At 38.8% G+C, this 25,129-nt stretch overlaps 4 protein-coding genes and 1 long non-coding RNA gene across 6 annotated transcripts; 2 read left to right on the forward strand and 3 right to left on the reverse strand.

Annotated features, from left to right (window-relative positions):
• Positions 1–443: 443 nt before the first annotated feature.
• On the forward strand, positions 444–4,049 carry pdxp (pyridoxal (pyridoxine, vitamin B6) phosphatase). The gene is made up of 2 exons (XM_028457116.1): positions 444–1,246; positions 3,670–4,049. Exons 1-2 carry the CDS (start codon positions 646–648, stop codon positions 4,014–4,016), a joined length of 948 nt encoding a protein of 315 aa, XP_028312917.1. The 5' UTR covers positions 444–645; the 3' UTR covers positions 4,017–4,049.
• Positions 4,038–23,636, reverse strand: LOC114469537 (betaine--homocysteine S-methyltransferase 1-like). 2 transcript variants are annotated; one of them, XM_028457110.1, is made up of 10 exons: positions 23,520–23,636; positions 22,442–22,574; positions 22,245–22,357; positions 21,098–21,289; positions 20,869–21,016; positions 20,595–20,777; positions 20,271–20,499; positions 19,226–19,416; positions 16,525–16,529; positions 4,038–4,049 (listed from the first exon to the last, which is right to left on the reverse strand). In XM_028457110.1, the coding sequence occupies exons 1-8, from the start codon at positions 23,535–23,537 to the stop codon at positions 19,230–19,232; spliced, it is 1,203 nt and encodes a 400-aa protein (XP_028312911.1). In that variant the 5' UTR covers positions 23,538–23,636; the 3' UTR covers positions 4,038–4,049; positions 16,525–16,529; positions 19,226–19,229. The 2 variants fall into 2 exon arrangements, with proteins under 2 accessions (XP_028312911.1, XP_028312912.1); XM_028457111.1 differs by lacking the exons at positions 4,038–4,049; positions 16,525–16,529 and having other exon boundaries at positions 19,123–19,416.
• kgd4 (alpha-ketoglutarate dehydrogenase subunit 4) lies at positions 6,521–10,484 on the reverse strand. Its single transcript, XM_028457122.1, has 5 exons — positions 10,170–10,484; positions 9,913–10,061; positions 8,268–8,331; positions 7,774–7,964; positions 6,521–6,976 (listed from the first exon to the last, which is right to left on the reverse strand). The coding sequence occupies exons 2-5, from the start codon at positions 9,964–9,966 to the stop codon at positions 6,959–6,961; spliced, it is 327 nt and encodes a 108-aa protein (XP_028312923.1). The 5' UTR covers positions 9,967–10,061; positions 10,170–10,484; the 3' UTR covers positions 6,521–6,958.
• LOC114469544 (uncharacterized) lies at positions 9,998–15,460 on the forward strand. The gene is made up of 3 exons (XR_003674788.1): positions 9,998–10,158; positions 10,219–10,383; positions 15,329–15,460. It is a non-coding gene; the product is annotated as an uncharacterized LOC114469544 (long non-coding RNA).
• On the reverse strand, positions 11,980–18,816 carry LOC114469538 (betaine--homocysteine S-methyltransferase 1). The gene is made up of 8 exons (XM_028457112.1): positions 18,679–18,816; positions 16,868–17,000; positions 16,204–16,316; positions 15,591–15,782; positions 15,360–15,507; positions 14,504–14,686; positions 13,502–13,730; positions 11,980–12,413 (listed from the first exon to the last, which is right to left on the reverse strand). Exons 1-8 carry the CDS (start codon positions 18,694–18,696, stop codon positions 12,242–12,244), a joined length of 1,188 nt encoding a protein of 395 aa, XP_028312913.1. The 5' UTR covers positions 18,697–18,816; the 3' UTR covers positions 11,980–12,241.
• Positions 23,637–25,129: the final 1,493 nt, after the last annotated feature.

The following is a 25,129-nucleotide window of genomic DNA, read 5'->3' on the forward strand; positions in this document are numbered from 1 at the left end:
ACGTCATATATACATTTTTGTGTAATTGTTGTGATTTATTTCGTTTTCTGTTATTTTTTGTAGTATTATTGTTTTTTCTGTATTTTGTCATTTTATATATTTTTGTTGTAATTTTGTGTTTTTCCCCCTGTACATTTTAATGTTTTTTAAAATATTTTTTTAGTTGTCCATTTGTGTTTTTTTGTGGTCGTTCTTTTTTAGGTTTCTGATGTTTTTTGTTGTCCTTTTGTGTGTATTTCTGTAATATATGTTTTAAAATGCAACAATTGTCATTTTATATATTTTGTGATTTTTTTTCTGTAACTTTATGTTTTTTTAATTCATTTTTGGGGATTTTTTGTGATATAAAATAAATTGTTAAAATAGCTTTTGAAATTACTTAACATTTCCAAACATTTGCCTTTAAAACGTACTCAAACCCCATTGGTTGTTTTTAGCAGAGGGCGTGGCCAGACGTCAATGTTTATGTGGCTATCGGTGCTGTGGTGGATGTGGTGTATGTGAGGCACACTGACAGAGCTCTGCAGCCGGGTTTCCCTCTCTGGCCTGCCGTTAAATCCCCTTCTAACGCGGTAAAGCTCCAGGCTCTGCTATGGGGAACCACTAGCGGCTGAAAACACGGACGAATCCGAGGAAACCGCCGGGATGGCGGGCGCCTTTGGCTTCAAAGGCTGCCAGAAAATCCACGGTCCGCAGATCCGGAATCTGCTGCAGGCGAAGGACTTCTTCCTGTTCGACTGCGACGGGGTGATCTGGCACGGAGAGAAGGCCATCACCGGGGCCACCACGGTGGTCAACTCCCTCATCCGACGGGGCAAAAACGTGGTGTTCGTCACCAACAACTCGACCAGGCCGCGGGAGAATTACATGCACAAGTTCTACCGCCTGGGCTTCACCGACGTGATGCTGGAGCAGATCTTCAGCTCGTCCTACTGCTCGGCTCTGTACCTGCGGGACGTGGTGAAGGTCTGCGGGCAGGTGTTCGTCATCGGCTGCGACGGGTTGCGGACGGAGCTCCAGGAGGCGGGGATCCCCTGTGTGGAGGAGGAGGAGGACCAGCCGGACGCCACCATCTTTACCTGCCCCCTGGCTGCGGACGTTAAGGCGGTGCTGGTCGGACACGACGATAAACTGACTTTCCTCAAACTGGCCAAAGCCTCGTGTTACCTGAAGGACCCGGAATGTCTGTTTCTGGCCACAGACAACGACCCGTGGCACCCGCTGTCCAGTGGGAGGATACTGCCAGGTAGGGGGTCCCATGGAGCCTATTCCAGTCTATTAATCAGTTAGAATAATAGTGAACTATTGACATTAGGGCTTTAGTCGACTAAAATATACAAGCTAGGAGTTAATACATTTAAAACAAATATTTAATTACCATTGATCAATCTGATATTGGATGATAATGTTTGTAAATACATACAGACAGATTTGATGTGATCATTTTATTTTATTCATATATATATAAATAAAAGGAATGTCACAAAACAAGTCAAAATTCAAATAAAACATTCAATAAAATATTTACATGTTCAAAATAGAGCTGGGCGATATATCGAAATTGCAATATCGCCTATATTGATATATTTTTATTTTAGAAAGTGTCTATTTGTACAGTTGCAGTACGGGCAACCCCCGGTGCTATTGGTACAGTTACCGAAGTATAGGTACGTAACGTCTTAGGGTGAGGTTACAACCCAATATTGCAACAACTTTTAGGGTTAAGTTTAGGGTAAGGTTTGGTCTTAGTCATGGGACCTAAACTGGCCAAATAGGGACGCTGCGTTCAAATAGAATGTCGGTATATTGATACTGCAACCGTAAAGATAGCCACTGCCTTTATTTTATAGCTCATTTTGTATCAAAATACTTGTTTTAGGAGAAGCGACTACTAGGAGTCGCTGCTTTTGCTTCTTCTCAGAACTCTCAGAGCCCGTTTTTAAAAAGTTCCGTCTTCAGGAACCAAAACGCTGTAAATGTCCCGCCAAAACGCAATAACGTTTTAGCGTTTTCACTAGAAAACGTTCTCGTGTAAACAGAGCCTCATTCTAGTGGTACACACAATGTAAAGGTCACACACAGCAGAAATGTTTGCTTTGTTCAAGCACTTTAGTCCAGAACCCTGTGGAGCTGAACACAGATGGTTGATTGTCTTTCAATAGAAATGTCTTCGTCTCATTTTATTACCTTTATTGAACCACATTGAGATGAATAATCTTTTACAAGTTTGTCCTTCTCTGCTAAGGTTCAAGATTTGGATAATTCCAGCAAGTTCATTTTGTCTTCTTTTTTTGAATAATATGTTAAGGTTTCATTTATTCGGGCAACTTTTCTTCAGGAAATTGACTTTGATCTCCTGACATGTTGAGATAAAAGTCAATTTCCTGAAAAAAAGTTGCCTGAATAAATTAAACCTTAACATAATATTCAAGATTTGGACACATTTCGTGGGTAAGGCTGTTGTCCAGGTACAATTTTTAACTTCTAATATGAAACTGGTATTACAACCTTAAGTGTAGGTCGATATCATACTTATGGCTTATTTGGTACTGGCTTGATTAAGTGATATTACTCACAACTAGAGCTGTGTAATTAAAATCGACTATCAATCTTGAATTGACTTCATTATAATTCTCCGAAATTGATTCATATGTGCTTAAATCAATTAGATTTTTTACTGTAATGCCAGTAGTCTCGTGCTATAGTCTAGCGTTAGCAAAGTCGACTACTGCGCCTGCTCAACGCGAGAGTACATTCAATTCAGTGCAAACATGGCAGACGAAGCTTCGCAGGGTAGTCGTGTAAGAAAAAATCTGTTCTGCGATAGATCACGATATTTCACCACGCGATTATCGTATCAATCCAAAAAATGTACAAATTTTTTTTTTTTTTTAACGAAAAAAAACATTTAATTGTGCATATGGGTAGCACGTAAACGCTACACTACTGAACCCCATCAGACCTTGTTAAACTACCTCACTCCTCAATGTATTTTAGCTGGAAGTTCATACTGGACACTTTTCTAGATGTATGTGGTTACTTTTTTTATCGATTCAAAACCTCATTATTCGAAATCGATTCAGGAAATTGGCCATGATACGCGGGGGCAAGGGGAGCATTGTCCCTCCTAGTGGTCAAAAGTTTCCAGTACAGTTTTCACAAATTCATTTGAAAAAAATACAATTCTTAATGTACCTAATATACAAATATCTTAAGAGCCATAAAACAATGACTGTACAAAATATATATGAATTAATTTGTTGTCAGTGAAATGGTCACAAACTTTTGAGATTTTAGGTTGGTTCTTCTTCTGTTTCCCAATTTTTCTTCACATGGATGGTACTACAGAAAGTGATCCCTGGCCTGATTTCATCATTAATTTACAACATTAAACAACGCGTCGAGTCGACACATTTTTGTAGTCAACATGATCAATTATGTTATTAATATTTTTTGCTATTATTGTATATGTTACACACATTGTGGTTGGCGCGAACCTCGAAACGGTCTATTTATGGTCTATATATGTAATTCTATTTTTTCTTTTGCCTCCCTGGCAAGAATCTCAAACACTGCCCGTGCCCAGCTCTACTCAGAACAATAGTCAGCAACAGTAGCTGTTTTCCTTCCAGCTGCTGATGGATGAACCCTTTGTGTCCTCAACGGCAGGTTCTGGTTCCCTCATCGCGGCCCTGGAGGTGGCCTCGGGCCGGAAAGCCACCGTGATCGGAAAACCGAGCCGCTTCATGTTCGAGTGCATCTCCAGTCAGTTCCGAGGGGTGGACCCCGCCCAGTGCCTGATGGTGGGGGACCGCCTGGAGACGGACATGCTGTTTGGCTCCAATTGCGGCCTGGACACCATGCTGACGCTCACCGGGGTGTCTCAGATGGAGGAGGCCCAAGAGTACAGGAATAGTGACGTGAGCACCAACCACAGCCTAGTGCCCGACTACGTGGTGGACACCATCGCTGATTTCATTCCTGCTTTCGAGGAACTGGAAGAACAGAGCAACTGATGCGTTCTTTGGCCTCAGCAAACATATCACCTCGTCTAGGTTCTAAGTGCAATGTTGACGAGTCTGGAGTTTGCAAAATGAATAACAGGTTCCTTTATCTTCAAAGGTGAAATACTCGTGAATAACGGAAAAAAAAAAGTCCCAGAGACGCACGTAGGGCAAATATTCTGTGCCAAAATAACCCTGACGCAGTACATACCTCAGTGTAGCCTGTAGTCTTGTGCTCTTCTGTGACAGTTTCTTTTTTGCAGGTGTTGATAAAAATATGAATTTACTGCACTTTCTCGTTCATAGCTGGTGTTAGCGATCACATTTAAACCGTTCAGGGTCATTTTTTCTAACTTCATGAGCTGCTTGATGATTGTGGTTGATTTTCCTTATTATTAGCACTTAACCCTGGTGACGCAGTTCTTTTAGATTCCCAGGTTTTTGACTGATGTTATAGGAAAAGCAGTTTGAGCGTAAATCTGATGTCAACTAGTAAAGTACATGTACTCAACTTAGGTTTACTAGTGCGTGAGTGCACTTAACTAGTGAAGCAGAATGTGACACTAGTGAGTTAGCCTTATATGCTAATAAAGGGGCCGGGAAAAGCACATTCAGGCTTTTCATTGGCTTTCGAAAATATTAGAAGCAATCAGGGAGCTGGATTTGGTTATAATACCCCCTACTTCATTTGCATTAGGCATACTAGTAGGGATGTCCCAATACAACTTTTTAATTTATAAATAAAAAAACAGATTCAAACTAATTTCAATATTTAAATTACCTTATACAATATTGATGGTGATGTAAGGTGTAGAAGTCATTCAGCAACTGACTGATGTTAAATGGGAGGTCGATTTAAGGTTTCATTTATTCAGACATGTTTAATTTTTTTTTGATTTCCTGATGAGTTTCAACTGTCAACTGCCAGTCTTCTTCAGAGGCGTCTGCAGATCGCTTTGATGTTTCCTTGACTTTCGCGTAATAAGTTATTTTTGAACAATACGTTAAGGTTTCATCAACGTTGTGTTTTTCAACCTTGGGGATCACCTGGAATTTAAATTAGCTCGCCTGAATATTTTTTTTAATCTTTTATTAAATTTCTATTATTATTGAAACACACAATCCTAAACAACTGTATTCTATACTTCCACTTTCTCACATGTAAATCTAGTTCAAATAAAATGCAGTATGAAAATATCTGGGATGGCGCAATTTGTCACTAATTCTGTTTGTAACAAACGTAGGGTCGTCAGAAATTTGTGATATTGAAATAGGGTCACGATCCATAAAAGGTTGGGAACCACTGCCTTTTAACGTATTGTCCAAAAAGAACATGCTGGAATTAAATGAAAGATTAATAATCAGCAAATACTTAAAAAAAAAAAAAAATCTAATCAATAATTGAAAATTGGTTTGTAATGAAATCAAGACTTCATTATTTGAATTGAATTGGGAAATTGGGCAGATTAAATAATGTCTACTTGTACTACTAGACTAGTTAGATCTTAAGAGTACTAGTAAAGGTAAAGTAGAGCTAAAAGACACTATTCCTCATTTATCAACTGACGGTACGTTCAGATTTGAGCGATCTGGTATTTATCAATGTTGACGTGATGGTACGCTACGATCAGATCTCACGTCAGGTCTGAGCTCGTGTACGATAATCTGAGTGGGTTAGCGGAGCAGCACAAAATCTGACTGAGACTGAAAATAAAGTATGAAACAAACGTCAGCTGTCATTGAGTCATAAGCAGACACACGTACAGATAAAAACGGATTATTAAAACAAAATCAAATGAATTTTAAAGAAAATCTCATGTTATGACAGAAGAAACAGGACCTCATTTATTACTTTAAATGTAAATAGTTCCTTTTACAAATGTGCTGCAGTATTTAATCAGTAATGTGAATTATTGGTGAAATTGGCTGAAGGCAAAATAAACACAAACAAGGGAAAAAAAGGTAAAAGCAGATTTTACTGGTAAAGCAAAATCATCTACTAGTAGACAATGTGTCACTAATAGTCCTAAAATATGTTACTAGTAAAAACTAGTAACATATTTCCACTAGTAGGTGGCCAATGACAAACCTTTGTGCTTTTCCCCGCCCCCTTATTAACATATTTGTCTCACTTGTTACAGTTTTAGCTTCACTAGTAAACCAACAATGAGTACATGTACTTTAGATGTGAGTTTAACTGTGACTGATATCACATTAATACTCAAACTATTTTCCACATGTTGATCTTTAATGGTCTGAGACCTCAGTGACAATCTGCTCCTCACACTATGTTTTCCTTCATTCTTATTGCTCTGTTTTACTGTAAACTACTCGTGCCAATATTCAGCCTAGAGACACTCTAAGACCAGCACTAGTTAGTTACTGGACTGTTGTAAAACGTCATTGTTGTTAATGTTTACCAATGAGAGCATGTCTGCAACAGTAAATACTTGAAACCTTGATTTCCTCTGGATTGTCTTTAGAGGAAACGTGAAGAAGCATGAACAACGCCACAATGAAAATACAATATTATTTTAATTATTTATATCCATTGCTTCTTATAATCCACCTCCGTGCGTTGCAGTACAGGTAGAACTTTTCCCTCCACGTCTTTAACTTCAATTAGCTCCATAAACAGAAATGAAAAACAAAGCGCTGCCTGGGTTTCAATGCGTTACTGCGGCAGAAAAAAGATCCACTAAACAGGTCAATTACACTTTTAAACCTGCACAGTGAGAAAAAAACTAAACAGCAGAGATGGTTTGGCTTTGCAGTGTTTGATGCAGAATAAAAAGACGCTTGTCGGTGTGACGTAAAAATACAATTCAGATCTGAAATAAACATATGTACAAACAGGAGCTGTGGAAAAACTTTCTTCTGCGTGTGTCGTCATGGCGTTAGGAGCAAAATTAAAGACATGCTGATTGGTGACGGCAGTGAACACACCCCTTCCTTCACTCCGGTCCACCGCGCTGCATCACAAGAAAAAAAAAAATACAAACAGGAACAATTCAGTATTACCTCAGGTTTACAACTCATTTCTGCCAATAATCAGCATTTAGATTAATTTGATATTAAAGAAAACAGTGAAATAAATGTAATTCAAATTCTACTTGTATTAGAGAATTTGGGGTCGCGAGACACTGGGAGGGGGTCACCAGATGCCTGCAAAAAACTATGAATATTTTTTGAACAATTTGAGCCAATTTTTGCTTATTTTTACTCTTTCTGCAACTACACCAAACTTTCCATATTTTAACCTGTTCATCACTTTTTCTTGCCATATTTTTGCTCCTTTTAATGCATTATTGCTGCATTACTCCCATTTCTGACACTTACCAACTAATTTCACTGTCTTTTCTGCTCATTTTTCTACTTTCAAGACATGTTCAGCACCTATAAACCCTTTCCACCACTTTTCCCACTTAATGTTGCATATGTGGACCCATTATTTTCACTTTTAACCTCTTCACTACTACACACATTCACAGTTTGCCATGCCCATTACTTGCCAGTTTAAACTAATTGTTCCAATATTGACACTTTGAACCCTTTTTTCTGTCCATTTTTGTCACTTTTAACCCATTTTATTCTGATTAATAATAATGTTCAACAAAGATCCATATGGACTTCATTAAGGGTACTTGACTTGTTTAAGTATTTCACTTCCCCTTTAATGATAAAAACATCACACTTTAAAGGGATGAGTTCTTCAATTTTTTTCCAAAAAAAAACCAAAAGAAATCCACATTAATCTGTGTTTCCTCACCTGGATGTAATCCATTTCATGGGCTGTCAGCGGTCTGCGGCGATAGCGAGCAGGAAGCAGCTGAATGGAGGCCAGAGTGTCTGGAGTTCCTGGGATTGTAGTCCGAGGAACGGGGGGTCTCGATAGAGAAGGAGGAGCAGCTTCAGCGTGATGTGGAAGGTCAGCAGCGACTACTTTTAATAGTTCCTGAGCTGGGAACAAAGAGGGAAACTGACATTCCACTTATTTATTCATCATTATGTCAAACAAAGCCAGAGGAACATTATATGATGCACCAGGTGATGTCACAATCAGTATCAGAAAACACTTTGGACTGCAGAGAAACTCCTGGAAGGAATGAGTACAGTGAACTATGTATAGATAAGCACAGACTTATCTACTGAGTCGAGTGCTTAACGTAGTAATACTGATCTAAACCTTATTTTACATAAGCTGCTCAGGCTTTTCCATACGTCTAGAAATCTATGAAATCCAGCAGTGTGTGTTTCACTCACCATTAGGCTTTGGGATCCCTAGTCGATTAGGAAACTTGATCATTGGTGCGTGAGGGCGGACCGCCTGAAAAATATAAAAGTCAAAACTTTTTACAATAAATTAAACTAACGCAGCATTAAATTATAATGTGAATAATAAAGTTTTTAGCCACAGTTTGGAATTTTTCACAAGTGTCTTATTTCGAGAAAATAACATCCAGCAATTATTAATTACACACTGACGGGAGGAGCTAAATAATAACAGTCTTATTAATAATTCATTCTGATATTGGCAAGTTCTATCACAGCAGGGGCCATGGAAATGTGACTGTTTGAACCAAGGGCCACATTATCAACATTCATGTCAGCATTAGTAAACTATGAACAATCAGAGCATTAATACAGGAAATAGATTGTGTTTTTTGTTGTCATTGATTATATTTCCCTGTCATTTTCATATATTTTGTTGCTGTTCTCTCTGTTTTTTGTATTTTTGATGTCATTTTTTTAAATTTATTTTTTCATACATTTTGTGTTTTAGGAGTCATTGTTTTGGGTTTTCATATTTACACTTTGTGTGTTATTGGAGTCATTTCGTCTATTTTTGTTGTCATTTTGTATATTTATGTTATTTTTTGTTGTCAACTTGTGTTGTGTTTTTGTTGTAATTTTGTGTATTTTGTTGTCGTTTTTGTATATTTTTGTCCAATTTGTGTATTTTTCCCTAATGTGTGTTTTGGGCCATGAGTTGTCTGATGTAGATTATTAGCATAACGTTAACTAATGTGATAATTAGCTGGTGAATATTTAAGAACCACAATGGTTTAAATTCAAGCACCATGCTGTTTGGTTACCACCTGACGCTGACAGTGTAACCAGACTCTTTCCATTTAGGGACAAAACTAAACGGACAGTTATTTTCTGTGGACATCTATGAAGAAGAAGAATTAGTAATATTAAATTTAATAATAGTCAACTTAACACAACCTTCTTGTTTTTTAAAACAGCAGCAGAGACAAACAACACGAGGGGAAGGAAGTTGAAATGTATTCTAATCCTTTTAAAGGTAATTTACAGGCTTAACTACACTCTCATAAACTTTAAAATAAGCCCAGAAACCATATTTTGGCACTCCTGATTTAGATAATGGCATTTTGTTTCAATAAATAACATGAAACTCCCCCATTTCTCACTTTACATTAATTCTGAACAATCACCCCTGGTAAGCATTGTTACTTCCAGGTTTTTCAGGATGTCAGACATTAAAAAGGACAAATGTCACACATATTAAATACAATATCTGTCCTTTCATGTTAAACTAGGTCCAAGATCAGCCCTGGTTTAAAATACAACAGGTATTGAAGCTACAAACAACACCCACATAAACCAGCTTTATGTAGCAGTTTAATCAAACCGGAGACTTGGACTATGCGAAGAATTAATCAATTAAAATCCAAACATGTTGATTTTACGTAGCAAACCAGTATCGGTTTCCCTGTCCAACAACAAGGGCACCAACAAGGGTACCACAGAAATAAAGACCATTATAACAGCCAAGCTAAAATAAACTATTAAATATTCACAGCAGCACAAACTTATCGTTTAACCCTCCGATATGTGTTTAAACAGAGCATTCCGGCGTTTAAAGTGACAGGAGAGACGTTACCTGAATCACTCTGGCTGCTGGAGCCGCCATTTTGGAGCTGACTTTACTGCCCATGACCTCAGCTTTCACTTCCGGGTCGGGACGTCACTGCGCTTGCGCACAATGACCACACAGAGGCGCTGCTACTGCTGAGTCAGGCCGCAGCGGTCCTGATGCGGAGGAGACATTAAACGTAGATTCAGGCAGAATATGTGTTTTAACAACGCGTGTATTGGGAGCCGAAACCATCATATGAATATAATAAAGGTAATTCTTACCTTCAGCACTGAGGTTACTGTATATTAGCTAAGATATGTTGTCCTTTAGGTCAAATGTTCAGGCCATGACACAGACTCCGGTCACCCAAGGATACACAAAGATGGAGCAGCGAAACACCCACAGCAGCTATAAAAATGACCGCGTCAAGGTCTAATAAGGCGACAAGAGGCGTTTACATCCCAGACAGAAATTAAAGGAGAAAAACATCAACAGGTAAATCTCAGAAAACAGTAACACAAGCTCAAAACACTGAAAATAAACACAAATTAGCACGGACTTTAATCTCACTCCACCTACAAAAATAAGGACAGGAAAGGACAACCGTATCACGTGGTGAGGATTTGTCCAATCAAAATTCAGATTAAGATAACAGAGATCGTCTATATAGAAGTATTGTCACCCTAACATTCTGTGTATTCACTTTTTTTTTAAATTACAAAATGAAAAATTAATCGATTATTTTTAAAACAGAGCTAATAAAAACACATATAAATTGTAAATAAATAAATTAGTGATGCACGATATAATCGTCCCAAAAGCGGTTTTAATATTAATTTTTGGATATTGGCAATTCTGCTGATATAATGAATCAATAAAATAACAGTCTTTGCTTCATTGATCAACCCATAGACCTCATATAAGTAGGTAGGAACTGTTTTAAGTAGGATAGGCTGTGATTATCTTAACTGTTTGGATTTAAAGACAATTGTCATGAATAAATGACATGTTTTATGTAACATAAGTAAAGTACTTTTCTAATTTTGCATAAGTGCATCCTTAAAATAAATAAATATTAATGTAGTTAAATAAAATGAAAAAAATCTTCTTTCAAAATGGAAAAAATGTGTGTATTTAATTGAAAACATGGACATTTGGCCGTTATAGCAAATGCATTTAATTAAAAATAATACACCATGTGTGTTCTTTAAGATATAAGAAATCCATATGTGTTCAATTGTGTGCACTTTTTTGAATTTTAGTAACTAGTGCAGTGCCCGTAGGAAGTATGTCCTGCTATAGAAACGTGGGAGGTTAAATAGCTTTTTCATGGATGACCAAATGAGGTTGTGTTTGAAGGTGGGACGTGCTTTTTGCTTTTTTAGCCATTGGGAAAAAGCAAAATTAGTAATGCAACAGCATGATATTTGAAAGTGTTTTGAAGGCTAAATCTGGTTAGATTTCTGTTTTGAGAATAATTAATGGATATGTGTGGTCGAATATTGTAATAAGTATGAATTTGTTATCCATCATGGTTATGCTGTTGCATTGGCATTAAACACAAACCTTTAGTATGTTTAAACAAACATGTTACATTCTGAATAATTTGTTTGAAGACAGAAATTTGTAATGTAGATAGAGAATGACACACACACACACTTATTTAAAAAAAAAATAAGTGCATCTTATGTATTATCTTACGTATGTATCTTGTATTATTTTTCATGCAGATTTGCACACGTTTTGAATCCTTTGATAAAATCCTTTTCTTGGTCACTATGTTTAGTTTTAATCATATTTTGTTTCTTTTCACCTTTGTTATAATTTCTTACTTGGAGCCATTGTAACAAAAGTATTTCCCCCTGGGATTATTAAAGTCATACTGATTCTGATAACTTGGAACAAACTTTATTCTTGATGTATTTAATGTTTTTTTTTTCTTTCGTACTAAGACATCATCACTGAACTGAAGCCTTACTTTGTTTCCAGTTTTACCTTCTTAGCTTAGCATTGTTTGCATATTTATTCATGTGAATTTCAGAGTTGCTCATAATAATCCTTCTAACAACAAATAACAGACAACATTCACAGTTAAGTGACCAGTTGATATTTTATTTGGTCTTATTTTAGTAAACAAACTTGTTCTGTTTCATGTAAAACAAAAAAAGGTCCCTTTCTTGACATTTGGCCAGCTTTCTAACTTCACACACGAAGGTCTTATGTTCGTGTACGGGTGATGCCCACAGCAGTGCTGGACTTTGCGTTTGCTTGCGCAGCACTGTGTGGGGTTAGAGAAGCTCGTGGTTGCTTTTTCTTCTTCTTCTTCTGGCTGTTGTGTTCAGTTTGGTCTGAATCACTTTGACCTGTCAAACAGCTGTTTGAGTTGGTCCTGGGACGTGGCCTCTTTCTGCTGCATGAGGGCCGCGTCACCTTTGGTCACACCCCAGCTGTCGGGGGTGGACATGGATGGACACAGGGGGCGACCTGAGGCGGGCTTCAACTCCTCCCAGTAACCACGACGAGCCCTGGAACAAACAGTTGGTCAGTGTGTGCAGGGTTCTCACTTGGAATTTTTTCACAGCGTAGGGGATCACGAGGTGCGTGGGTGAGTGCCGCCAACGTAAGGGTTGTAGAGGTTAGAAATTTTCCAGAAAATTCAGAACATTTTCAGAAAATTTTGAAACGTATAACCCTCTGACAGCCAAATTTTGTGAAGTAAAGCTGAAGTTTTTTTTAATTTATTAATTTATTTTTTTTATCTGTGTTACTGCCTTGCTTTAAAGCCAAATGTTTTTTGTTGAATTGGTGAAGGGTCATGCTTTATATAGGTCCTCCACTAATAAATACTCACAGTTACTGTATAGACAAGAAATAACATTTTATTCAAAAGACTGATTCGAAGATGCACTTTTCAAATTTAAATTAGGTATTGGACAGTGATTATGGGTTATAAAGCGGAGGATTCACACAGTAAAGCTTTAATCAGGCATGAAAAGAAGACCTGACCCGGCCTGAGCCCAACAGAACACGCCCTGAACCCGTCCGACCCGAATGAAGCCGATGTCTCTTTAAGCCTGAACCCGTTTCAACCCAACATTATTTATATCCGTGAGCGCTCATGTAGAATGATCCGTTGCAAATTATGAACATGATAAACATCTTCATGTGCCGCTACACGTTGCATCCGGTTGGAGCTACACAATTTATTTTGGACGTTAATTACGATTACAACCCCTGCAGCTAAGTAGCTGCAGGGGTCCTCAGGTAAAGACGGGAGCATTCGAGCAAATTGCCTGCATTAAATAGACGGTACGGCTGATGTACAGCATGTGTTTCTCGGTTATGTAGATTAAAAAAAGAGTTTAAACAACCCATGCATGCCTAGAAGTTACTTTTGTGTCCAAGTGCAGCAATTATTATGACGGTACCGATTAAAAAATGAAATAAAACAACAGAGAAGCCCCCTAAGGTGCGTTTTTGACCAGCGACATCACACCGTAGGGGACCCCTACGCTCAACAGTGCTGGCGAGAACCCTGGTATGGCCTGTATTTGTCCTAAAGGATCAATATTCCCTGGCCTGAGCAGTTTCTTAATGACGGAGGGTTTCTTACCGAGCTCTGACCCAGGGCTTGGTGTGCATCTCCAGTCCAGCGCCCCAGCTGCCATGTTTCTCTGAGCCGGCGGGGAGGAAACCTCTGTCTGTGGCGAGCTCCTCGGCCACAGCTCTGATGTGATAAGGTTCAAATCCACAGCAACCACCAATGAAACGGATGCCAACGTTGTAGGCCTCTCTGGCGTACTTGTGCATGTCCCAGCGGGTCAGAATCCTGGGCTCCAGACCTGAGAAGATTTTAGAAGTTTGAGTGCCTAATTTAACTCTCATCTCTACCACTTGGTTGAAGTATGTAATCCTAAAAAGATCCACCAGAATGTACTGTCTGTAAATGTTAGGTCCTTTATCCCATTCTACAACCAGGAAATTAGAAATAAGAAAATCACTTCGGACATTATGATGGATTTTGGTTAAACTTTAAACAGTAGGAATACTTTTTTGACACATAATAATGTTTAAGGCCTTATTAAATAGAATTATGATTGATAATCAAGCAAAAAATCTTAAATTAAATGTCTAAATATTTTTTGAAAATATGGTCAACCATATTGTTGATTTGTTGCTTTATGGGGATTGGAGGGATTTTAGTTTGATGGAAGTAAAATTAGCTTTTTTGCTGCAAACTACACCCACGTGGCTCATTTTGTTCATTTATTGCAGTTGATATGATCAACAAGATGGACGTAAAAATTCTAAAATTATGATGATTTTTTTTTTCAATGTGCTGGTCACATATATGCATTGGTGTTCCTCTGGGGGTCAAGTTGACCCCAAGCTGTTTTAGCTGTGTATAAAACTTGTCTTTGTGACAGCTCTTTCACAGTAAAAGTGGCGTAGATGAGAATGTGTCTGAGACAGAAGACTTTAGAATGAGTAACCCCAAATATATGACAAAAAGGAGATAAAAATAGGTAAATGAATATGTTTATGAGAGGAAAGGGGCAGTCGCCAACATCAATATGAATATAACTGCAGCAGTTTGAGTAAAGTGTTACGTTACCAAAGGGGAACTCTGGCAGGTCGATGAATCCTTGACAGTTGCAGTCCGGGGTGTGGAACGCTAGTGGCTGCACCATGTAGTGAGCCTTCAGTCCGGCCTTCTCCACTCCCTCCTTCATCAACTTGACAGCTTTCACACAGGTCAGAGGGTCAAAGTGGCAGTTGACTCCGACGATCTCGGCGCCTACAGAAGAATGTACAAGTGTTACAGCACCAACTGTGGCTCGCAGTTGTGGCTTTGAGGTCTTCAAATTCCAAATGTGTGCCTGTAATGGTAATAAAATGGCAGTAACGGAGCAAAGCATGCAGTCGGCTGCTCAGTAGAATATGTTTACTAGGGTTCATGCACTAATAATGTTCTATAAAGTGTCAAACGTCTCCAGGGCAGAGGTAAAATGAGGATACTGTGCTTTGACAAGGTTCCACAATGTGTACCCATGAAGTAGGGTTGGGTAATGGCATTGTTTGAATTTGAACAATTCTGGTTCTGGTTCTGGTTCCGACTCAGATTCCCGATTCCGAATCTTTTAAGAGACATTTTGAAAATTTAACAGAATCAGAATCTTTTGCTGAAGCAAATATTTAACCTTTTTGAAAAACGTAATGATAGTTTGATAAACATACCACTTGTTTTTGATGTTTGTACAATTAGTTACCATTTACTTGTTCTCACAAGTTTAAAAAAATGAAATAAATTGTACTTCATATCATTTTGTACACGTAAAGGTGAAATTTGTAATTATTGATATTGTGATATATCGTATTGTTTAATATCGGGATATATCGTATCGTGACATGCAAATTGTGAATCCTACTGTATCGTCAGGTTCATGTCAGTGCACACCCCTACTACCCACCAGCTTTGACCAGCTTGACGGCGCACTCAGCAGCAGAGACACCGTGCATGTCCCCATCTGGTCCAATGCACAGAGAAGCAGCCACAGGCTTCCCCGTCTCCTTCAGCACCTCCACGGCCCACACGGCCTCTTCAACATGCTCAAAGTACTGCAGAGGATCAGAGGCACGGCATTAGTCAACAGAACTAATGAAACTCAGACAATCTCAAATCGTGTTGTTGTTCTTCATACCTCAGCGATCAGGAAGTCCACATCTTTTTTGACGAACACATCCAGCTGTTTCTTGAAAATGGCCTTCACGTCCTTCTCGCTTTTGCAGCTAAGGTAGGACGGGGTCTGGGACACGCCCCCAGCAACCAGAGCATCGCCCTCGTTGGCGACTTCACGGGCCAGGTCACAGGCGGCCTCGTTGATCTGAGCTCCCTGCAACAAACAAAGAAACACACAATATAGTAACCATGGTTGGGTTAAATTACAACTACTGTACGTCTTCAATTATCCATGTTCAATTACAACTCAATTACGATTACTTTGACTGGCAATTTTTTCGATTACACTTGAAATTACAATCATCATTTTCCCTCTCAAAGTCAATTACAATTATGTTTTCAATTACTAAAGTTCAATTACAATTACTGAGCCTCTTGTGTTAGCTTTCTGCTAGCATTTCTTATGATAACGGGACAGTTTTGACCCATTTCTTAAATCAGCTGGAAAATACACTAAAAATATTATCTATCATTCAATTTGTTTTTCAATTGCACTTATAATTGACCCCAACCCTGGAAGCAAATTACTTTTTCTCATTGTTTTGTGTGGCTTTTGTGTCTTTGTGTTAACTTACGGTAAAGGTGAGCTTGTTGCCCCTGTTTTCCAGTTTGTCGTCACTGGCGTAGAAGGTGAACGTCTGCATGACGTTGGCCCCGGCCCTCAGGAACTCCCTGTGCAGCTGTCGCACTGGAAATCACCGACAGCTCGTGTTAACATTCTGCCACATCATCAAACCTCTCACACATTCTTTATGGAGTTGGAGAAGTGAGACTCTTTTGCATATGCGGAGTTAGCGGGGGTGTGGGGTGGTCAAAAGTTTTCATTACAGTTTTCCCAAATTCATTCAAAAAAATAAAATTCCTAATATAATGTACATAATATACAAATATTTTAGGAGCCCTAAAACACAGTGACTGTGCAAAATATAAATTAATTAAGTTGTTCTTATAAAATCCTAGTATAACTTTAGGTTGGCAATTCTTCTTCACAATGTAAATGAAGCAGAAAACGGCCGCCGGCCCTGATTTTATCATGAATTTAAAACATTAACTGACACGTCAACGCACATTTTCCTAGTCAACATTAACATTATATAATTTTTGCATTATTGTATATGTTACACACATTGGGGTCGGTGCGAATCCCGAGACAATCGATATATTTATTTCTATTTTTTTCTTTTGCCCCCCACGGCAACAATCTCAAACTCTGCCTCTGGTCCTTTGTTTGTTTCTCACCTGCTTCAGGATGTTCTGCAGCTGCTTCAGGGGTCCAGGGTCCAGCCTTTACGTATCCTCTCTTTTCCAGAGCAAACACGAAGCCTCCATCTCCGATGACGACCTCCCCAGCGTTCAGACGCTCCAAGATTCCCTGTGAGAACGGATCAGGGTGGGTTTGTTCAAATGAATGACTGAAAACTTAGTGATACAGATTTATTGTGATGTCATCATAGGTCGCCTCGTTCACACTAGTTACAGTGTCAGCACTTTAAATATCAACCCCCTCTTTTCTTTCCAGTCATGGAGAAAGCAGCTGTCAGGCTTTGTAGCAGCTGCTTCATCATCCATCTCATCACTACAGCTTCTCCCACTAACTCCACTATCTGTATCCCAGTATAGTTATTAAAACACAGTTACGTTTATGCTTCGGATCTTTCTTATTTGACTTTATAGACCGACAATCCAAAAGGGACTTACACCCAAATTAAGCCAGTAAGTTTCACTGTCAGGCATAATAATGTCAACCCAGAGTGTACAATTTATCAATTCATCTTTTTTTAAATAAATGTATCCACCAGTAAAATAATTATTATCAACAGCACTTTTGTTAAAATGTTGTTACTATGGCTACATTTCTTTCTCAAAAGTCTAAAAAACTAATTGTCTGTAGAAAATGTAGTTATTATTTTATTTTATTTTTTTTATCAGACTGACCTAAAATTCCACCACTTTGATCACAGTTGGGACCATAACACAAAATACAAATTGTATTTATTTACATAAACCTTTGTTTTTTCAAAAATGACCGGTTATTAGAAATGAATGGAGGGAGAGACTAAAATTTGTAAAAGGTGTAAATTATTGTGATTGTGTCAACATTTTTAAATGGTTCCAAAACAAATGTACTTGGTGCTTTTGTCCCGAATTAGTTTATGATAAAAAGTACAGATTGTTTCATTTGATTATTTGTTATTGTCAAAATAATCCAGAAGTTATGTTTTTCTGTGGACTCAAATCAATTAGGCGTGGAGGATCAAATAAACTAACAGTGTTTTTCAACTTCGGGGTCATGATCCATGTGGGGTTCCCTGAAATGTCTCGTAATTGATAGAAAAAATGTATTGATGAACATAATATTTAAATGTTTTAAAGTGTTTGTTCTTTTTCTAATTAAAACACCACACCCAATCTAAAAAAAACTTTATTAGATTTTTTTCACTTTCTCAAATAAAATGCAGCACTTTGTGCAGTAATGCTGGCTACTGTGTATTTGTAACAAAGTATAACAAACACGATCAAAAGCTAATTCTAGAAAATGTCTCTGGGGTCAGCAAAAGATATAAAAATGGGGTCACGACCCAAAAAATGGTTGGAAACCACTGAAATAGAGATTCAAAATGTGTGATGTTCACACAAATCTTTAGTAGTAATACTAAATCAGTTTAAATTAGTAGTTTTAATGGATCCGCCATTTTTGACTAACTTGATGGTTAAGTTGGCATCTGGACTTTTGTTGCTTCTTTCTCTTTCGTGAAAGTGTTTTTGAAATTTGACCCCATGCCAGCTGTGCAGAGATGCAGGAGAAAGACTTTTTCTCTCTGCCTAGAATATCCCCCGAGTGTTAAAAGTCACACTCCTGCTCTGAGTGCAACGACATGGGAAATATTTAATACGTTTAAGAGTAAAATATTAAAACAAATGTAATTTTAAATTAAAAATAGGTTACCTGTGCTTTTGGGTTAGTAAAGTTTTAATTATCTTTCAGACGGTATCATTTGGTGATATTTTGCAGTTCATTCCTGAGTGGACGATGTTAGACTTCCACGTACCTTCTTTGCTGGTGCCATATTCCTGGTGCTCAGTAGACCCCTGACTGCTCAGACTTAGAGAAGTTGAAGAGAGACCAGAGTCGGGCAGAGGGCATCAATAAATCTCCCCCAAGGAAGGGGGAGGAATCCCAAAGCTGCTCTGATTGGCAAGGAGTGAGTTACACAATTCCAGTGTGTATTCAGGCCCCTCCCCTTTACCCCTTTACTCTGAATGAGAGTATTGTGAGTTAGAGATGCTAGTTTGGTCCAGATTGTTTACGGTTCTCCCACTTTATGGCTCTTGCTTTTATTGACCATTCCAGTAGACTCAACTTGTTTACATGTGATGCCATTTTACCAAAGAACTATTGATTCATACAGGCAAAAATATGCATTTTCAGACTCATTTCTCAATGACACACGCACACAGCTGTAACTGTGGATACAAACTCATGTTTATTGCGTTGGGGTTTTTACAGTTTGACATTCCACAAACTGGAGACTTGCTGTTCCAAGTGCTTTTTTTTTTTTTATCTCCAAACTGAACTGGGAAAGAGTTCTCGTGCATTTGCTCATGTAGACTTGGCCTTCTTCTGCATCTCCAGCACGTGCTTCATCTCCTGTGCAGTTGTGGCTTCCTTGTGTTGCAGCAGGTCGGCGTGTCCTCGGGTCACGCCCCAGCCTTCAGGTGTGGACATGGACGGACACAGCGGGCGGCCGGACGCAGGCTTGATGTTCTCCCAGTAGTCACGATGAGACCTTGAGAAGAAGAAGAAGAACTTAATTTGACACCAATGGGCAACCGTGGCTCAGGTGGTAGAGGGGTCGTCTTCTGATCTAGAGTAGGGATTCTCAACCTTGGAGTCGCGAGTCACTGGGAGGGGGTCACCAGATGCCTTTGAGAAACAATTTGAAACACTTTTTCTGCAACCACACCAAATGTGTCATATTTTAACCTATTTTCATTACGTTTTTACTAAAATACAATCTCACCACCTTTTCCACCATTTTTGTGTCAGTTTCAGCCCATTTTATTTCTGAATAAAACAAGGATTTTCATCTTTAAGATGACTCTATACTATGGCACTAATAAAAATAAACTTCCTGGATAACAGTGGATATTATTCCGATTAATAAATAAATGTGGTTATCACAGATTGATAGAACAATGGACCATCATTTTTGCTGATTTTATGGATGGGCTCTCCCCTGTATTCCTCCATAGATGGCCCTGTCTCCACATGACTGTTCTTCAATGTTCTTGTCTGTGTTCAATGACTTTTAAGTACAGTGGGGGTCCTCGGTCTCTGGCACTTTTTTTGGGGGGGGTCATGGACTGAAAAGGTTGAGAACCACTGATCTAGACGTTGGAGGTTCGATCTCAGTGCTATACCTGTCTAAATGTCGAAATGTCCTTGGGCAAGATACAGAACCCTAAGTGGCTCCCAATGCTTGATTAGGCCCTTGCATGGCAGCTTTGTCCTAATGGTGTGCTGATATTGTGAAGCGTTTTTGGGGCTACCTCAGTGGTTATAAAGCACTATATGAATCACAGTCCATTTACCGATTACACGAGATTTAGGAGGATTTTATGGAGGTATGAGATGGGTTACCTGGCTCTGACCCAGGGCTTGGTGTGCATCTCCAGTCCAGCACCCCAGCTGCCATGTTTGTCTGAGCCAGGGGGGAGGAAACCTCTTTCTGCTGCGAGCTCCTCGGCCACAGCTCTGATGTGATAAGGTTCAAATCCACAGCAGCCACCGATGAAACGGATGCCAACTTTGTAGGCCTCTCTGGCGTACTTGTGCATGTCCCAGCGGGTCAGAATTCTGGGCTCCAGAGCTAAAGACGACACAAATAATAGACCACTCTTATTATTATATTGGTCCAACTGTGGAAGTTATTTTTGCATTTATAGTTTAAGGACAAGTTGTTACCAAAGGGGAACTCTGGCAGATCGATGAATCCCTGACAGTTGCAATCCGGGGTGTGGAACGCTAGCGGCTGCACCATGTAGTGAGCCTTCAGTCCGGCCTTCTCCACTCCCTCCTTCATCAGCTTGACGGCTTCCACGCAGGTCAGTGGGTCAAAGTGACAGTTGACTCCTACGATCTGAGCACCTGGCATCAAAGAGCATTCATCATTGCTTCAAACCCAAACCAAGGACTTTTAATAGAAGCTGATGCATGAGGTTGTTGTATGTCAGCGTACCGGCCTTCACCAGGCGGACCGCACACTCCTGAGGTGAGACACCGTGCATGTCCCCCTGGGGTCCAATGCACATGGAAGCTGCCACAGGCTTCCCAGTGGCCTTCAGGACCTGGACCGCCCACTCCGCCTCCTCCACATGCTCAAAGTACTTCAGATGCAGAAAACACAGTGAATAATAAGCATGATTTAGCAAATAGAAATACTTTCATATGGATGTTGTTCATTATACCTCAGCGATCAGGAAGTCCACATTTTTCTTGAGGAACACGTCCACCTGTTTCTTGAAGATGGCCTTCACCTCTTTCTCACTCTTGCAGCTCAAGTACGATGGAGTCTGGCAAATTCCTCCGGCTACGAGAGCATCTCCCTCGCTGGCGACCTCACGGGCCAGATCACAGGCGGCCTCGTTGATCTGGGCTCCCTGTATTTGTAGGAAACAACAGTTGCATGACTCTATCACAAGATTTGTGTGTGTTTGATAATTGCTAAGTGGGGGTTTTTCATTGTTGGAACTTTTTGAGATCCACTTGTCTTTGCAGTGCATTTTTTGGTTGAACACTTTTATATAGTCCTTTGTACCTTGTGTTTTCCTTAGTTGTTACTTTTGTTTGAATCGCAAGGTGTTGTTCTTAGTTGGATTTTTGCCAAAGCGTTTTATATATAAATTATAAATACATTGTTAGTTTTTTACACCATTCCAACTGGTTTTCTCCTAGATCCACGCTGACCACTTTCTTACTGGTGCCTCAGGAAATACTGAAGTCTGGGGTCACTTTGGTGATAAAATGTACAAGTTTACAGACAATATGTGAGGTCTTCTGATCAAACAAGAACAGCCAGAGAGCGCAAACCAAACCAACAAATGACAAATCTCCTCTTTAAGGATATTGTCAGTTATCTAGATCAGTAATTCTAATCATGACACCATGATCAGCATCACTTTTAAGGCTTGGGAGAAATTTCTATCCCCATTAATAACCACAAAGTAGGTCCAAATGTATTTACACCCCTGATTTCTTTTGGAAAATAGCGATGAAATGCGCAATCTGGATTCAATAAACAGTAGATGAAACTCAGTGGGATAATTGAGGAACCAACAAGACATAACTGAGTCAAATTTCATAAAAATTGATCAATTACAAACTGAGATTTTGCCAATGATGAGAGGTTGGGATTTTTTGATTTTTGAAATAAATCCAGAATCAGTACATTGATCCAGATCCCCTCCAAAATTGAATGGAATCTACCATAGCATAAGGTCTATCTGTTTAGTACATTTGACGTAATCCTGCAAAAAGTCACACATTAGCGGAGAAGTCTTTGATCATTTCAATGGTAATAAAGAACAAGGCTTATAAGCAGGTACTGGTACTCACAGTGAATTTCAGTGTCTGACCCCTGTTTTCCAGTTTGTCATCACTGGCGTAGAAGGTGAACGTCTGCATCACGTTGGCCCCGGCCCTCAGGAACTCCCTGTGCAGCTGTCTCACTGAACAAAACAAGGTAGCGCTAAAGCATAAATCATAACTGTGTGTCGAGAAACCAACAAACATAGAACTGCTGTGTTCATTACCCGACTCAGGATGGGTGACGGTGGCCTCGGGAGTCCACGGTCCAGCCTTCACGTAGCCCCTCTTTTCCAGAGCAAACACGAACCCTCCATCACCGATGACGACCTCCCCAGCGCTGAGACGCTCCAGAATACCCTGCAACGCACCGAGCAGTGAGTGAAGCAAAGGTTTATGGATTGGTCTCCAATCGGAGCATTAAAAACAATTCAAACACAGAGAGAAGATAAAGAAATACTAAAGATAAACATGAGATATCAAATCCTATAAAAATGTACGAAAGGAAAACTTTTGAGTATGAAAAAAGAAGCTGGTTCTCCTTTGGTTCTAATGCAGATCAGACATGCTAGAACATGAATGGAAGATACTAGGCCTGGGCAATATATCAAGATTTCTATTTAAAGATTTCTAAAACAATGTATTTTTATTTTATAGCTTCATTTTGTATTAAAATATTTGTTTTAGGAGTTGCGACTATAGATAGATAGATGGATTTCTGAGTGCGTCCTGACCCAGACCTTCCCCTAAACAAGCCACACTACAGAACTCACCCACACGTGCTGTCCCTTACAAGAGAAAAAGCCAAAAGTGGCACATATTGTGCAGCTGTTTGTTAATAAATGTACCTGTGTGGCATTCTTCATGCATTTTTCATCAAATTTAACCTCAGATTGTCTTTATGGTAAGACTTTGAGTTAAAAATATTGAGATCTTTATCATTTATCGCCATTTTGAGAAAAAATATAGTGATATGGGTTTTGGTTCATATTGTCCAGCCCTAGAAGATACTGATGATGCTGTGATGTGTGTTATGAAAACTATACATGCTTGTTTACATGTGTGAAACCTTTCTAAAGAAGAATTATTTTCTTCTTATAGAATCAAGAAATGATAAACAGACTTAATATGTGTGTTTAGAACCATAATAACAGGTCCAACAAAGCTTCAAATAAACTGTTACACGACAAAATTACGAAAATGTTTCAGTAAAATAAAAAAAAAAAAAGAATAGAATTTTATTGGTGCAACTTTTGCTCCAGATGAAGGTGAGGTTTAAATATATTAACACTGAGATTGTTTTACCTTCTTGATTGGTGCCATCTGTCCTCGTTCCCGTTTCAGCTGCAGCTGAAGCACTTGGTAACAGCAAAAGCCCCTTTTTTGACCTGAACGGTGGCGAGAATAGTTAGTTCTCCACTTTTATACCACAGCTGGGTCAGGGGAGGGTTTCATATCGGTGCCAAATTCACCTCTAATTTCAACATGTCTGTTTGGACATTATGCAATACAGTCTGAGTCACAGATCAATGGAGAGATGGCATGATGTGAGAAATGAGCTCAGCTGGAACGAAGAAAAGTGAAAAAAGTGAAAAGGTTACAGTGAAGTTTATTCTAACATTGGAAACAATCGATAGTCAAGTTACAGGTGCTTGGTTATGAACTGGTTTACCTCATGCCAGAATGCATCAGTGCAGCTTTACAACATAATCCATTGAATTTATCACTCTGACTTTGATTTACAAATGAATTTAAAAAGGATTGGATTTGTTTACCAGTTTAAATGGATGGAAAGTGTCTGTTTCTGTGGATAGAATGTACTTTAAAGAGAGCGTTGTGTAATATTTGTGACGTTCTTTAGCTAAACAGCCATACACTGTCAAAGAGGAAAAGTTTGCACTTCAAGCAGGTGCATAATGTGACAAACCTTTTACACTAAAGATCCAAAAACTCATCTTATTTCAAGAGCTACAGTACATATGACCCAGTTCCATCTCAAGTGGACTGGACCAGAAAAACACATTTATTTGTGAAGAAAAAAAAGCACAAATTAAAAATTGCGGTGCCACAGTTTGTACTTCTATAGGAATATTTTAAGCCACATGCCAATGCTAAGGGACAGGTCAAAATTCTTGACAAATCGTCTTAAATTTTGCAATGTAATTTGTAAGAATTCTGTGGAATAATTGACACAAATTTTCCTGGTTTTGGAAAAAAAAAAATTGATTGAATATTACTGAAAATGTCATTTTATTTTTTATTTCGAACATGAACACAAACAGCGGTGTATTTACGATAATGAGAAAATAATAATAAAAATAATAATAATTAAAAAATCAAAAATAAATAACGGCACTGCAAACCCCATCATGTTTTGGGTGAAGTTGTGTTGAATTTGGAAATTTAAAGGTTTTTCTTTAATTTTTTGTTAAAAAAATGACGTGTGGACTGAAAGGGAAGCTCTGGCAGGCTGAATTTGGCCTGCGGGCCTTTTGTTTTACACAAGTTTCCTATAAGAAGCAAAAAGCAGTTCAACCTGAGCCTGATGTAATGAGAAAAAATGACTTGTACATAGATAAACTCACTCTAGTCGATTCTTTGTGTTGTTTTTTCCTTTGGAGGTTTTAAGTTATCTCAGACCTGATAGTTGACCTTGAGACATGTTCAACCTTGTTTTGTCTCACATGATAAAAATCAGTATTAAACTCTCAGTCACGTGAATATCTCACACTTTTTTAAAACTCGTTTTTTTTAAAGAGCTGTAGAGGAAAGAGTTAAAGTGTCAATACACACACACACACACACACACACACACAGATATGGGGCGATTGACCTTCGCTATAGTGCTGTGTGTTGGTCTGTCAGGGCTGGGTTGATCCAGTTTCAGGGGGAATGGTGGAGATATTACTAAAGCC

This window comes from Gouania willdenowi, chromosome 9 (assembly GCF_900634775.1).
Source record: "Gouania willdenowi chromosome 9, fGouWil2.1, whole genome shotgun sequence".
Lineage (NCBI taxonomy): Eukaryota > Metazoa > Chordata > Actinopteri > Blenniiformes > Gobiesocidae > Gouania > Gouania willdenowi.

Excerpts from the sequence above, each read along its gene's own strand:
- pdxp (XM_028457116.1), top strand. The coding sequence starts at position 646 with ATGGCGGGCGCCTTTGGCTTCAAAGGCTGCCAGAAAATCCACGGTCCG. Across the intron at positions 1,247-3,669 it reads CAGTGGGAGGATACTGCCAG|GTTCTGGTTCCCTCATCGCG; the intron begins GTAGGGGGTCCC and ends CCTCAACGGCAG.
- kgd4 (XM_028457122.1), bottom strand. The coding sequence starts at position 9,966 with ATGGGCAGTAAAGTCAGCTCCAAAATGGCGGCTCCAGCAGCCAGAGTG. Across the intron at positions 8,332-9,912 it reads CAGCAGCCAGAGTGATTCAG|GCGGTCCGCCCTCACGCACC; the intron begins GTAACGTCTCTC and ends TATATTTTTCAG. Across the intron at positions 7,965-8,267 it reads AGGGATCCCAAAGCCTAATG|CTCAGGAACTATTAAAAGTA; the intron begins GTGAGTGAAACA and ends CTTTGTTCCCAG.
- LOC114469538 (XM_028457112.1), bottom strand. Across the intron at positions 15,508-15,590 it reads TGGACTTCCTGATCGCTGAG|TACTTTGAGCATGTTGAAGA; the intron begins GTATGAAGAACA and ends GATCCTCTGCAG. Across the intron at positions 12,414-13,501 it reads AAGCCCTGGGTCAGAGCTCG|GGCTCGTCGTGGTTACTGGG; the intron begins GTAAGAAACCCT and ends TGTTTGTTCCAG.
- LOC114469537 (XM_028457110.1), bottom strand. Across the intron at positions 22,358-22,441 it reads CGTCACCCATCCTGAGTCGG|TGAGACAGCTGCACAGGGAG; the intron begins GTAATGAACACA and ends TGTTTTGTTCAG. Across the intron at positions 21,290-22,244 it reads GTCAGACACTGAAATTCACT|GGAGCCCAGATCAACGAGGC; the intron begins GTGAGTACCAGT and ends CTACAAATACAG.